This window comes from Carcharodon carcharias, chromosome 2 (assembly GCF_017639515.1).
Source record: "Carcharodon carcharias isolate sCarCar2 chromosome 2, sCarCar2.pri, whole genome shotgun sequence".
NCBI classification, from domain to species: domain Eukaryota; kingdom Metazoa; phylum Chordata; class Chondrichthyes; order Lamniformes; family Lamnidae; genus Carcharodon; species Carcharodon carcharias.
Genome location: NC_054468.1, coordinates 171,749,765 through 171,765,643, shown reverse-complemented (window position 1 = coordinate 171,765,643; position 15,879 = coordinate 171,749,765). Strand labels below are relative to the sequence as shown.

The window sequence follows — 15,879 nt, the reverse complement described above, 5'->3', positions numbered from 1 at the left end:
ATGCTGCGGAGACGTGTCAGTGAGGTGTTCTCCAGAAAGTGACCCCAAGCCTAACCTGGAACTATGGTCCACCGAGTTGTGTGTCTCTGCACTGGTGGAAGGCTCAGGTGAACGCAGTAATGGGTCTTCTTCAAATGGCTCCTCAATATCCTCCTCTGAGGTAGCCTGGGGGCTGAGGCTTATGTTGCCTGTGCTGATCTGTCTGGGATCTGCTGGTGCCAGTAAGAGAGAGAAGGTAGATTCAGTTCATGAACAGGCTGAATACAATATTGCATGTCATTCACTGTGAATGTCAGAATGTGATCAACTCATGGAGGGCTCATCTGTACTGCTTCCTGGGAGAGGTGCCTCCTGGGAGAGGTCAATCTCACCTTCTCCACAGAAGTGATCTCTGTCCTTGTCCACCAATTCAGCAGCATCCTCCTCAAACTTGGAAAGATCCTGGATGCCCACCATCCATCCTCCAGTCTGGGATCTCTCCCTCTTGTTGTGGGAAAGCTTAGCCTACATGAAGACAAGGGGATGGAAAGTGATGAGAAGGGATGGAGCAGAGGTTGGGAAGGATGCATGCCTGCTGTGTTTGCTGAGCAGGCCCCAGTAAGGGCTGAGGATGGTGCTTATGCAAGATGATAGATGAAATGCTGGTGAATAGGCTTTCTTTGCTGATATCTTCCCTGCTAATATTTTGTGAGATCCCTGAGCTGAATGACACTCATGAGTACATAATGCCATAATGAGTGTATGCATTTGGAATGAGATGAATGATGACTTACCCTGGCGGCGTAGGTGAGATCATTCATCCTCTTCCTGCACTGGATGCCGTTTCTTGGGCACGTGCCCATAGAACTGACGTCCCTTGCAAACCACCTCCCAGGCCAGCAAGGTGAGGTTGGTAGACCTCCTGGAATCATTCTTCGAGTGGGGGACATCCCGGTGCTGATGCACACCACAAACAAGAGCCTCAAGAGAGTCATTGCTGAACTTTGGCACTGACTTATTTTGGCCTGGAGCCATCTCAGTCTCGGGATACGATGGGGTGGAAGAATCATGGTCACCCTGCCATGTGATTTGGAGAGCTACTTGCTGATATATAAGTATCATGTTTCCAAGCGTAAGATCAGGCGTGATTTCCTGATCTGCCGATCAGCGGGAAACTTGCTGCTAATCCTGCTTACCACTGCACTTAGTCTCCGGAGCAGAAAATTCCACCCTGCTTGTCTGACATCCAATATTGGATGAGCAGAAATCTCCTCCAACAAAATACTGCAAACATGGAACTCATTTTCTTTGATCCCCAGCACAAAACTCTGTCCCCTGACCATCGTTAGCATCCCTGGAAAATGCCTTACTCTGCAGAAGACAACTTGCAATCTTAGTGTTGTGTTTGACCCCGAGCTGAGTTTGTGGCCACACATCTGCATCACCAAGACTGCCTCCTTCCACCTCCACAAGACTGCTCTATTCCAATCCTGCGTCAGTTGATCTGCTGCTGAAACCCTCGTCCATGCTTTGTTACCTCTAGACTTGACTATTCAAATGATTCACTGGCCAGCCTCTCAACTTCTACGAAAGAAAATATTACGCTCATCCAAAACCCTGCTGCCTGCATCTTAACTCACTCCAAATCATATTCACCTGACTTTCACTCGCTCCCCATTTGACAATATCTCAGCTTTCATATCCTTATCCTTGTTATACTTGCCCCTCACTATGTGTATCCTTCTCCAGCTCTACAAGCTTTTGAGATTTCTGCATTCCTTCAATTCTGGCCTCTTGAACATCCCTGATTTTAACCCTCACTGCCTCTTCACCTCACTTTCCTCTTTTAAGATGCTGGTCTCGATCAAGCTTTTGGTCATCTGTCCTGCTATCTCCTTCTGTGGATGGGTGTCAAAAATGTTTTATTGATGTTTCTCTTATTAAGTTCCTTGGAACATTTTATTATGCTACATGAGCCTTATGAATGCGAGTTGTTCTTATTGATGAAAGGCATATAGTTCTTCCTAAATACGAGGAAACAGAGACACATGCCTGACCCGATATCATCAGGGAGTGAAGATACTCACCCATAAACTGCATACCAACAGTGTTTGCTGATACAAATCAGTACGAGTCAGGTCCCTCTCCTCAGTTCTGCTTCTGCTCAAGTCCCACCAATACCGGACCAGACCTGGCTCCACTCCCTTGGATGCTGCCTCTACTGCTAATAGAAGTGATTCTGTACACTGCATACTGTAGCTGGGAATTCTTGCACGAACAAAAGTTTTTATCTATAGTGTGAAGTAGCTAGAAACCTTTCTAAAGATTGGTAGCAGTGTCATTCTGGTCTGCTATTGAAGCGCTAAATTGGAATTAAGGAAACAGAGAAGGGGAAATGAAAGGTAATGAAAGGAGTGAAATGAATGATATTGAAGTAAGATGGCATTGCAGGAGGGCGAATGGGTGGCAGTGAAGAGGGAGAATGGATGGTGATGAAGATGTAAGGGAAGGGAAAGGATGGCAATGAAAGAAAAAAGGAAGGAAGGAAAATGGAAAAGAGAAGGAAGAACTCAGAAGTTGGAAGTGATACCTTGTAAGGGGAGGAAAAGAGGGGAGAAGCTTGAAAGGGGTGTAGTGGGGGGTGGGGGGTGGAAGAAGCTGCCAATATCACCTGATAGAAAGTGGAGAGAGAGAGAGTGCCAGCATTAGCTTGGAATGGGCAGTGGAAGAGCTTGAACGGTGAGGGTGAAAGAAGAATATGAGCTTGAACTGGTTGGAGGGGAGATGAGTGCAAGGAAAAGGAGGAGGAGAAGTGAAGGTCTCTGTCAAATGGTGAGCAGTTGGGTGGGATAATGTCTCTGTGAACTTGGTCAGGAGGAGTGGGTGAAATGGATCTCTTGAAAACCTACATGGCCATTTGCTCCAGTTTGTTATACAAAGAATTTTTTAATTGTAAAAAAAAGTGCTTAAAATTAACCAGGATGTATCAGCATGATGATGTCAAATTTTACAATCTATTAGAAGAGCTTCCCCCCAGACTCTCCAGAAAAGAATCAGCATTAATTTTTATACTATTTTATAATTTTATAATACAGGATGCTATTTGCAGTTAGGGAAGTTGATGATTAGTTGCCACTAACTTTTTCTATTTCAGTACAGATAAACTATTGCAGTCCTTAAAAGAGTAAATGGTGACCTGGAAATACATTTCAGAGTGAGGAAATAGAAACATAGAAACTAGGAGCAGGAGTAGGCCATTCAGCCTTTTGAGCCTGCTCCGCCATTCATTATGATCATGGCTGATCATCCAACTCAATAGCTTGCTCCCGCTTTCTCTCCTTATTCTTTGATCCCTTTCACCCCAAGAGCTATATCTAACTCCTTCTTGAAAACATACAATTTTTTGGTCTCAACTACTTTCTCTGGTAGTGAATTCCACAGGCTCACCACTCTCTGGGTGAAGAAATTTCTCCTCATCTCAGTCTTAAACAATCTACCCCATATCCTCAAACTGTGACCCCTGGTTCTGGAATCCCCCACTGTTGGGAACATCCTTCCTGCATTTATCCTGTTTAGTCCTGTTAGAATTTTATAGGTTTCTATGAGATCCCCCCTCATTCTTCTGAACTCCAGCGATAATAATCCTAACCGACTCAATCTCTCCTCATATGTCAGTCCCACCATCCCAGGAATCAGTCTGGTAAACCTTCGCTGCACTCCCTCTATAGCAAGTACATCCTTCCTCAGATAAGGGGACCAAAACTGCATACAATATTCCAGGTGTGGTCTCACCAAGGCCCTGTATGATTGCAGCAAGACATCCCTGTTCCTGTACTCAAATCCTCCTGCTATGAAGGCCAACATACAATTTGCCTTCTTTACCGCCTGCTGCATCTGCTTGCTTACCTTCAGCGACTGGTGTACAAGGACACCCAGGTCTCGTTGCACATTTCCTGCTCTCAATTTACAGCCATTTAGATAATAATCTGCCTTCCTGTTTTTGCTACCAAAGTGGATAACCTCAAACTTATCCATATTATGCTGCACCTGCCATGCATTTGCCTACTCACTCAGCTTGTCCAAATCACACTGAAGCATCTATGCATCCTCCTCACAGCTCACCCTCCCACTCAGCTTTGTGTCATCTGCAAATTTGGAGATATTACATTTAGTTCCCTCACCTAAATCATTAATATATATTGTGAATAGCTGGGGTCCCAGCACCGATCCTGTATGTGACATTTCCAGCATTTCATGTGGTAGTTTATAACTCAACTGATTTTCAAATGTTGAAAGTTCCACTTTCATTTACATTTGTTTGCCTCCTGCATCAGGAACTCAGGACTGCACCAAGAGTGTTGAAAAATTGTATTACTCACTTTTCAGACATCTGAGTATAAGGCTCATGGCATGGATTTCGGGGATAACATCTATATCCACCATGATAGTTCCAACACTTCTCTTGTTCCTCACAAACACTTCCTCCTTCACATTCATTTATATCTGTTTTAGGGAAATAAAAATTGAACATCTGAAAATATCAAGTTGGGGCATGATGATTATCTCTGCATTACAATAAATCCTTGAAAAGCTATCGATGCAGTGATCATGGGTCACTTGTAGTTAGCAATTGTTGTAAAGGCAGGAATAGTCAAGACATTGCAATTCTATAAAGATTGATTGGATAACAATGGCACCAATTTGAGGTCTGTACCTATTTCGAGAAATACCTAGCTGGTAATGCTGACAGTTATCAATTGAAAAGAGTATTTCCTTAAGCTGGTCCCTCATTCACTGGGCTACTCTTTTCCAGCGTTCTTCCTGGCCCTCATTGCTTCACATTGATAAAGTCTGATTTGATTAAAGTTCTGATTTTTAAATCCTGCTCCATACTGAGTCTGATGCTTATTACCACGTCTTCACCAGCCTCCACTGGCTTCCAGAATTACAGGAAAGTCTGATCTTAATGGCAGCAGCTCATTTGATTTTCTTATTTCTTGCAGCTGCCCAACTTGAGAGGCTGATTGGCTGCTGGGTGGGAATTGCTGCCGTACAAGGCTGCAGCTTGGGAAAGATTGCAGGGGAAGCGATTGCAATGGGTGAGATGTCGCTTGCAGGGGATGGGTTGACTGTACATGGGGACAGAGGCAGATCACTGTAGGGATGCCGGGGGTGGGGTAAGCACTCCTCCGTGATGCTTTGCTCCACTGAACAAGTACAAGTGATTTTTACAATTATATAAGAGCAAAATATGGAAGATGCTGGAAATCTGAAATAAAAACAGAAACTACTCTAAATACTCATTAGTGTGGTAGCATCTGTGGAAAGAGAAGCAAAGATAATGGCTGGGATATTTCATCCCCGTTGGTGTAGGGTGTCATGGTGGGCGAAAGTGGACAATATGACAGGAAGGCCAAAAATCGGTTTCACGATGTTGTGACACCAATTTGCGATTGTCCGCTCCACCTGTCAATGGCGGGCTGCGTTTCCCATCGCCGGATTCGGGAATGTAATTTTACTACACCTGCTTATAATTATAATCCCTGCCCGCTGGAATCATCCCCCCTATGCTCCATCAGCCGGGGGTATTTCACTTTGCTCTTAAGCGACATGAACCTGGTGAGCTGTGCTTCGCTTGGGACTTCAAGGTTTGTTTGCCTACCTTGCCAACTTGCTGTTATTAGCGCCAGGCTTTGCAGGCAGCACCACATCACTTTTAGAGGGGCTCACAGGCCGGTCTCTATCTACCAGACCAGCCATAAGGCGGGGTGGCTTTTCAATGGCTGGAGGGCTAGGGCTTGCTTGGAGAAGGGGGAGAAGTGGCCTCAGGTAAGGGAAGAGGCTGCAGGATGAGGGCTGTACCGGGGATGGTGGGGTATCACAGTGTATGTGTGGGGCACATGTTGATCTGTACAAGTGGCCTAAAGATGGTAAGAGCTGAGGAGGCAGTCTCCAGAGTAGCTGAGGCCAGATGGAAATGTGAGGGTGTATGTGAAAGAGTGAGTGGCGATGTCCCTTGAGCTGACAGTGAGTGAGATGCCAGTGAATGTGTGATGGCCTTGTGAGTGTGTGAGTTTAGAGTGATGAAATAGTTGCCTTACCCTGGCAGCACAGATGAGATCATTCACCCTCTTTCTGCATTGGATGGTGAAACTCTTCTGTGCAGCACTGGCATTGAACAGCACTGCCATTGCCTCCCAAGCCAGAGTGCTTAGATTGCTGGATCTCCTGCAGCCAGAGCGGGGGTGGAGGACATCATGACTAGCTTCCAAAAGGCATTCCAGTGATGGGTCACTTAAGTCCTTCTGGCTTTCAGGGCCATATCTTCACTTGGGCAGCCTTGGGCTGCATGGATTGAGAACTATGTGCGTGGCTACAGTTTAGATATGGCACCCGAAGAGAGGAAATGGTGAGGTAACAACATGGCGGGTGATTCAGAGGATGCCTGCCAGCGAGAGGCATGTTTCCTATGGCTGCATAATTAATGAGGCAGGAAGCGGATGATATGGCATAAAAAGCCGCCATTCTGGCCGGCAGGTAAAATGTCCTTTCTCCCACCTGCTACCACACTGAGAGCAAATCTTGGAAAATTCTGCCCAATGTTTCAAGCCAATGAACTTTCATCAGAACTCAGTTTTATATTTCTTTCCATGTTGCGAATATCTAGTTCATGGTTCATGTTAATATCTTAGAGATATTGTTTAGTTCTGGGAAGATTATTATTGTGAAAGTAGGGTAATTAAAATGCTGGGCTTTAGTGTTTGCCAGAACACCTAAAGAAATGGCAGTTAAAAAGGCTACCCATGTTTGTTAACAGAGTCAGAATAGAATGAATAGAGCTATGAAACAGCAGGTGTGCTTCCTACCTGGAGAACTGGAGATGTGAGGTCTACACTGCTTGCAAAGATGTGCAGTCCAGAGAGATATTTTTCTTTTGGGAGTTATAGCAAATTAGTTTAAAAGCATTCAGTGAACCCTGAAAGGTTATAAAAACCCATTTACTTCATCAAATCTAAAAGGCAATTGTAAATGAGGGATAATTAATCTACAGGTCATTTGAAGACAGCCCAGAGCAGGCTGCATCATTATGGAGATGGGTAGAGTTTAAGGAGATTCTCTGTTTTCAACTTATACAGGTGTTTGTTGGGAGAGGTTAGTTGCAGTTTGGACCTCGTGTAGTTTCCAGATCACTGAGAGAAATTAGGCAAAATAAATGACAGGTAGAGCTGCACTGTAAGCAGAATAAAACACTAACGTCATCATTGACTGTGTGGAAGGCAGATGATGCTTAATCTCAGTTTGAACCTTGTGAAGAACATAAACTGGAAGATTGCCTAGTTTGATGCTAGTGGGCGAATCTACAGTAGGCCTCACAGTATCTGGCTGAAATGGAAAGTAATCAGCTGAATTAACTTGGAAGTATCAGGAAATTAACCAGAACAAGGGACTGAGAACATAGAACCATAGAAAAGTTACAGCACAGAAGGAGGCCATTTGGCCCATCTTGTCCATGCCAGCCCGAGAACACCCAGGTGCCCTTTCTAATCCCACCTTCCTGCACCTGGCCCATAGCCCTGCAGCTGACAGCACTTTAGGTGCAGATCCAGGTATCTTTTAGAAGAGTTTAAAGTTTCTGCCTCTACTACCAACTTGGGCAGCGAATTCCAGGCAACCACTACCCTCTGCGTAAAAAAATTCTTCCTCATGTCCCCCCTACAACTTCTGCCACTTTGCCACTTACTTTGAATCTATGTCCCCTGGTTCTAGAATTCTCCATCAAGGGAAACAATTTTATCCTGTCCACTCTATCTATTCTCCTCATAATTTTGTACACCTCAATCAAGTCACCTATCAGCCTTCTTTGTTCCAAGGAAAATAACCTCAACCTATCCAATCGCTCCTCATAGCTATACTTTTCTAACCCTGGCAACATTCTTGTAAACCTCCTCTGCACTCTCTCCAGAGCAATTACGTCCTTCCTGTAATGTGGTGACCAGAACTGCAAACAAAACTCCAGTTGTGGCCTAACCAGTGGTTTATACAATTCTAACATTATATCCTTACTTTTATATTCTATACCTCTGCCAATGAAGGAGAGCATTCCATATGCCTTCTTTACAACCTTGTCTACTTGAACTGCTGCCTTCAGGGACCTGTATACTTGTACGTCAAGATCTCCCACTTCATCTAGCCCTCTTAGTATATTCCCATTTATTCTGTAATCCTTGTAACTGCTTGACCTCCCTAAATGTATGACCTCACATTGCTCTGTGTTAAAATCCATCTGCCGCTTTACCGCCCACTCCATCTATATCGTTTTGGAGATTATGGCTATCCTCCACACTATCCACTACTCGGCCACTCTTTGTGTCATCTGCAAATTTCCCAATCGCTCCCCCCCACGTTCACGTCCATATCGTTAATATATAACACAAACAGCAAGGGTCCCAACACCGAGCCCTGTGGAACACCAATTGAGACAACTTTCCATTTGCAAGGGCATCCATCGACCATTACCCTTTGTTTCCTGTTACAAAGCCAACCTTTTATCCAGTTTGCCACATTACCCTGAATCCCATGGGCTTTTACTTTCCTGACCAATCTGGCATGTGGCACCTTGTCAAATGCCTTGCTAAAATCCATGTACACCACATCCACTGCACTACCTTCAACCACCCTTCTTGTCACTTCCTCAAAGAATTCAATCAAATTTGTGAGGCAAGATCTTCCTTTAACAAATCCATGCTGACCATCCCTGACTATTCCATGCCTTTCCACATGACAGTTAATCCTATCTCTCAGGATTGATTCTACTAATTTGCTCACCACTGATGTAAGACTAACAGGCCTATAATTGTTTGGCATTTCCTTTGATCCCTTTTTAAACAATGGAACTACGTTTGCATTTCTCCAGTCCTCCGGTACCTCCCCTGAATCTACTGAAGATTGGAAAATCAATCAAAGCATTTGCTATCTCCTCCCTGACTTCCTTCAGCAGCCTCGGAAACAATTCATCTGGTCCTGGCGACTTATTAACTTTCAAGGATTTCAACCCTTCGAGTACTTCCTCTCTCTTTATGACTATCCCGTCCAATATCTTGCAATGTTCCTCCTGGACTACTATATCTACATCCTCCCGTTCCTTTGTAAACACGGAGACAAAATATTCATTCAAAACCCTTCCCACAGCCTCTGCATCTACATGACCTCCATGTCAAAAGAGGTTAAATGAAAGTTTTGCCTCTGAGAATAGTTGGAGCTGAGAAAAATTCTCAAGAGGACTGTGGCATACTTATGGGTGGTCCCTACAGAAGGAAATAACTTTAAGATTGATGTGTCTTATATGAGAATTCTTGGGGGAAGTAGGAAGTAAACCTGAGCACCTAACATATTTGGTTATAAACCATATCGTTAAAATAATAGTGCCTGTTTTGTTTATATGCAATAAAGTTTGTTTTTTTAAAAAGAAGTGAAATCTTGTGGGGTAGTTCAATTGGGTAAAATGATATGTTCAGGTTTCTTTTTAAATATTAACGGTGCCTAACAGGATGGCAACACTATAGCGTACTGTACTTAGATTTCCAGAAGGCATTTGATAAAGGTTATTGCACAAAATAAAAGCTCAAGTTATAGGGAGTAACATATTGGCATGGATAGAGGATTGGCTGGCTAACAGGAAGCAGAGAGTAGGCATAAATGGGTCTTTTTCAGGTTAGCGAGATGTAATGACTGGTGTGCCACAGAGATCAGTGCTGGGACCTCAACTGTTTACAATTTATATAAATGACATGAATGAACGGATTGAAGGGATGTTGCCAAAGTTGCCTTTGACACAAAGATAGGTAGGAAAGTAAGTTGTGAGGAGGACATAAAGAGGCTATGAAAAGATATAGATAGGTTAAGTGAGTGGGCAAAGATCTGGCAAATGGAGTATAATTTGGGAAAATGTGAAATTGTCCATTTTGGCAGGAAGAATAAAGTGAGGCATATTATCTAAATGGTGAGAGATTGCAGAGCTCTGAGGTGCAGAGAGATCTGGGTATCCTAGTGCATGAATCACAAAAGACTGGTATGCAGGTACAGCAGGTAATTAGGAAAGCTAATAGAATGTTATCATTTATTGTGAGGGGAATTGAATACAAAAGTAGGGAGGTTATGCTTCAGTTGTACAGGGCACTATGAGACCACATTTGGAGTACTGTGTACAGTATTGTTCACCTTATTTAAGGAAAGATGTAAATCCCATTGGAAATAGTTCAGAGAAGGTTTACCACACTAATATCTGGAATGGCTGGGTTGTCTTATGAGGAAAGGTTAGACAGACTAGACTTGTATCTGCTGGAGTTTAGAAGAGTAAGAGGTGACTTGATTAAAACACATAAGATCCTGACGGGTCCTGTCAGGGTGGATGTGGAGAGGATGTTTCCTCTTGTAGAAGAATCTAGAACTAGGGGTCACAGTTTAAAAAATAAGGGACCACCCATTTAAAACAGAGGTGAGGTGAATATTTTTCACTCAGAGGGTCGTGAGACTTTGGAACTCTCTTCCTGAAAAGGTAGTGGAAGCAGAGCCTTTGAATATTTTTAAGACAGAGGCAGATAGACTCTTGGTAAGCAAGGGGGTGATAGGTTAACAGGTGTAGGTGGGACGCAGATTTTAGGTTACTATCAGATCAGCCATGATCTAACTAAATGGTGGAGCAGGCTCGAGGGGCTAAATGGCCTGCTCCTGCTCCTTGTTTGTATGTTTGTATACACTATATACAGTATTGTATATAGTACTACAGATTTAATAGTGGTGTAATATATTGACATGGAACACAGGCAGATCAAGGGATGTGGTGTAATAAAGTAGCAATTACTGTGGAAATGGTTCTTGATTATAATAGTAACCAATTTTCTTTTGATGCGGAAATACATCAAAAGGGCCAATGTATCATTCTGGTAAACAGCCTGCTAGTGGAATGCTCAAAGAAACTTAGGTATGTTCGTACAAGGATCACAGGAAGTTAGCATGCAGGTACAATAAGCAATTAGGAAGGCAAATCGGAACATAGAAATATAGAAAAACAGCAGGCTAAACAGTGGTTAATAGTTGCAGTGTTGAACTAAAAACAAAAAAAGACTGTGAATACATAAAAACAGAAGAGCACAAGAAATAGGAGTGGACCATGTGGCCCATTCAGCTTGCTCCATCATTCAATACGATCATGGCTGGTCTTGGGCTTCAACTCCACTTTTTGCCCCCTCTCCATAACTCTTGATTTGCTGAGAGACCAAAAATCTGTCTATCCCAGCCTTAAATGTATTCAACAATGGAGCATCCACAGCCCTCTGGGGTACAGAATTCCAAAGATTCACAACTGTTTGAGTGAAGTAATTGCTCCTCATCTCAGTCCTAAATGATTGGCCCCTTATCCTGAAACTGCCCCACTGTTTTAGATTCCCCGACCAGAGGAAACAATCTCTCAGTGTCTACCCTTTCAAGCCCATTCAGAATATTGTGTGTTTCACTGAGAATGCCTCTCATTCTTCTAAACTCCATAGGCCCAATGTACCCAGCCTCTCATCATCGGAAATCCCACTCATACCAGGGACCAATTTAGTGAACCTTTCCTGTACTGCCTTCAAGGCAGGTATATCCTTCCTTAAATACAACGACAAAAACTGCACATAGTATTACAGATGCAGTCTCACCAAAGCCCTGTGCAATTGTAGCAAGACTTCTTTATTTCTATATTCTAATTTGCCTTCCTAATTGCTTATTGTACCTGCATGCTAACTTCCTGTGATCCTTGTACGAACATACCCAAGTTTCTTTGAGCAGCAACATTTTTCAAGTTTCACACCTTTTAAAAAATCTGCTTTTCTATTCTTATGACCAAAGTAAATAACCTCACACTTCCCCCTACAGTATACTCCATCTGCCATCTTGTTGCCTACTCACTGTCTATATTTCTTTGTCTATATGTCTCTATCAAGTCTATATGTCTCTATCAGCCTCTCTCTATCCTCCCTACAGCTTACATTTCCACCTAGCTTTGTGTCATTAACAAACTTAAATATACTGCTCTCTGTCTCTTCATCTAAGTCATCAATATATTTTGTAAATAGCTAAGGCCCCAGCACTAAGCCTTCTGGCAATCCACTAGCCACAAATTGCAAACTTGAAAATGTCCTGTTTATGTCCACTCTCTGCTTCCTGTCCATTAACCAATCCTCTGTCCATGATAATAAATTACCCCCAACTCCATGAAACCTTATCTTGCCTATTAACCATTTCCGTGGCACTGTATTGAATGCCTTTTAGAAATCCAGGTATACTAGTCTGCTAGTTTCCCATTATCTACTGTACTAGTTACATTCTCAAAAAAAACTAATTCATTTGTCACTCAGGATTTCCCTTTTGTTAAACAATGTTGACTAGTTCTAATTATACTATACTTTTCTAAGTGCATTGTTAAGACTTCCTTAATAATGGATTCCAGCATTTTCCCAATGACTGATGTTAGGTTAATTGGCCTGTAGTTCATTGTTTTCTCTTTCCTCCTTTCTTGAAAAGTGGAGCAACATTTGTCAACTTCCAATTTGATGGGACTGTTCTGGAATCCAAGGAATTTTGGAAAATCGTAGCTAGCACATCCACTATCTTTGCAACTATTTCTTTAAAAACCTTTTAGAACTCTTTTAGAATCTACATATGAACATACAAATTAGAAGCAGGAATAGGCCACTCGGCCCTTCTAACCTGTTCCACCATTCAATAAGATCATGGCTGATTTGACTGTAACCCCAACCCCACAGTCCTGCCTACCCCCGATAACTTTTCATCTCCTTGTTAATCAAGAATCTACCTCTGTCTTAAAATATTCAAAGACTCTGCTTCCACTGCCTTTGAGGAAGTGAGTTCCAAAGACTCACGATCCTCTGAGGGAAAAAATTTCTCCTCATCTGTGTCTCAAATGAGTGACCCTTTATTTTTAAACAGTGACCCCCTAGTTCTAGATTCTTCCACAAGAGGAAACATCCTCTCCACATCCACCTTGTCAAAACCCTGCAGGATCTTAAAGGTTTCAATAAAGTCACCTCTTACTCTTCTAAACTCCAGTGGATACAAGCTGTCCAACCTGTCCTCATAAGACAACCTGCCCATTCCTGGTATTAGTCTAGTAAACCTTCTCTGAACTGCTTCTAACACATTTACATCTTCCCTTAAATAAGGAGAACCAAAACTGTACAGAGTACTCCAGATGTGTTCTCACCAGTACCCTGTACAACTGAAGCATAACCACCCTACCTTTGTATTCAATTCCCCTCACAATAAACGCTAACATTCTATAAGCTTTCCTAATTACTTGTTGTACCTGCATATTAGCCTTTTGTGAGTCATGCACTAGGATACCCAGATCCCTCTGAATCTCAGAGCTCTGCAATCTCTCACCATTTAGATAATATGCCCCTCTTTTATTTTTCCTGCCAAAATGGACAATTTCACATTTGCCCACATTATACTTCACTCACTTAAACTATTTCTGCCCCTTTGTAGCCTCCATATGTCCTCCTCACAATCACCCTCCTACCTATCTTTTTGTCAATAAATTTAGCAACCATATCATCTATCCCTTCATCCAAGTCATTTTTATAAATTGTAAAAATCTGGGGCCCCAGCAATGGTCCCTGTGGCATTCCACTCATCACTTTCTGCCAATCAGAAAAAGACCCATTTATGCCAACACTCTGCTTCCTGTTAGCTAACCAATTTTCTATCCATGCCAATATGTTGCCCCCTACACCATGAGCGTTTATTTTTCACAATAACCTTTGCTGTGGCACCTTATCAAATGCCTTCTGGAAATCTAATCACAGTACATTCACTGATTTCCCTTTATCCATAGTGCATGTTACTCCTTCAAAGAACTCCAATACATTGGTTAAACATGACTTCCCTTTCACAAAACCAAGTTGACTCTGCCTGATTGTCTTGAATTTTCCTAAGTGCCCTGTTATAACATCTTTAATAATAGCTTCTAACATTTTCCCTATGACAGATGTTAAGCTAGCTGGGCGTATAGTTTCCTGCTTTCTGTTTCCTCCGCTTTTTGAATAATGTAGTTATATTTGCTATTTTTCAATCTAATGGAACCTTCCCTGAATCTAGGGAATTTTGGAAAATTAAAAACATTTCATCCACTATCTAAATAGCCACTTCTTTCAAGACACTAGGATGAAGTCCATCAGGACCCGGAAATTTGTCAGCCCGCAGCTCTAACTATTTGCTCAATACCACTTTCCTGATGATTATAATTTTCCTAAGGTCCTCCCTCCCTTCCATTTCCTGATTTACATCAACTTCTGGGGTGTTACTTGTGTCCGCTATAGTGAAGGCTGACGCAAAATACCTGTTCAATTCTTCTGCAATATCCTTACTTTTCATTATTAATTCCCCAGATTCACTTTCTATGGAACCAACTCTTTTATACATAACAGCTCAGCCAACAGTTGGAGAGAGAAAGACAGTTGAAAGTTTGGGCTCATTCTCTGCATCAGAACTGAAAAATAGGAGGTGAACAAGCATATTTTCCAACCTTTCTTTCCGTCTCTTTATTTAGAATCATAGAATAATTTATCTTTCTGCACCTGATTTGACTGAATTTATCCCCTCTAATTCAGCCACCTTTGCAGATTTCTTAATCTATAAATTTTATTGGATAAGAGACACTGTTGGTCCCTTTATTCAACAAAGTCCAAGATGCTCCATTGCCCTCGCTGCACTGTTATCATACATTTCTAACAACTTTGTGGGCAAACTATTTTAAAACAAAAACATGTACAAACGAGTATAACTAATGGGACACTTCATGTGATGCCTCACACTGCAAAATCTGGCCCAATAAGTAGGTTTATGGTTAACTTTAGTAATTTCTTTGATTGTTTATTTATGTAACATCTCACAAATTAACTTCAGCTGCCTATAGTTAGTGGCATGAAAAGCGATATGACAACTGAAAGAGGATGAAATATAAATTCCTGGATGATGGTCACTAATAAATTCAATAAGGAATTCAGAGAAGTTAGCATGTGGAACTTGCTACCACAAGGACTAATTGAGGCAAATAGCAGAGATCCATTTAAGAGGTAGCTAGATAAAGACAGGGAGAAAGGAATAGAAGGTTACATGATAAGGTGAGATGAAGTAGGGTGGAATTAGGCTTGTGTGGAGCACACACATAAGCTTGGACCAGTTGAATTGAATGGTCTGTTTCCGCACTTATGCATTCTATGTAATTCCATATAATTTGAATAATCAGTTTTGTGATATTTGCTGTTGTTTGAATGGTAGCTTTGAAAAATTGAGCAATCTTGAATGTTCAATATTGTGTTGATTCCTTATTGATGACTGAGTGTTTTTATTGTGAATACAACACTTTTGACTAGTTAATATTTAGTCAATTGGACATTGGAATCTTTTGGAATGGTTAAATTAACTTCTGGTAATTATCTAAACTAATCTGAATTTTGTAATTTTAAGGACTTGTGGTACCTTTGAGGTGTGATGCTTTGCAGCATTATTATGAAATAGAGGCAAGCTAAATGCAAGACATAATTTTAGATTTTCAACATCCAAAATAACATTAATTTTTCTAATACAGGAAAGAAGAAACTATTGCTTGGATTGCCTTACCTTGGCACATTCTTGAACCCAGGAGTTTGTATCCCTCTGGACAGAGGCATGAGTATCGTCCTGGTTCATTTATACATTGATACTGACACATGTAGCTCGAATAGGCACATTCATCAACATCTGCATTACAAGAGATCATTTTATAGCTTGTAAAAAATACATAAAATTTGCAGCATAAGTTCATATTTTCTTGCTGATGATAATGGAACATGAGCAGTT

At 41.8% G+C, this 15,879-nt stretch overlaps 1 protein-coding gene across 3 annotated transcripts in view; it reads right to left on the bottom strand.

The window, feature by feature from the left end:
• LOC121275328 (EGF-containing fibulin-like extracellular matrix protein 1) overlaps positions 1-15,879 on the bottom strand; it is a 188,301-nt gene that overhangs the window by 13,795 nt on the left and 158,627 nt on the right. For all 3 annotated transcript variants that reach the window (XM_041182826.1, XM_041182827.1, XM_041182828.1), the window contains 2 exons: positions 15,661-15,780; positions 4,359-4,482 (listed from right to left, as the gene is read on the bottom strand). In XM_041182826.1, coding sequence (XP_041038760.1) covers positions 4,359-4,482; positions 15,661-15,780 — 244 coding nt within the window. The remainder of the gene's footprint in view (positions 1-4,358; positions 4,483-15,660; positions 15,781-15,879) is intronic.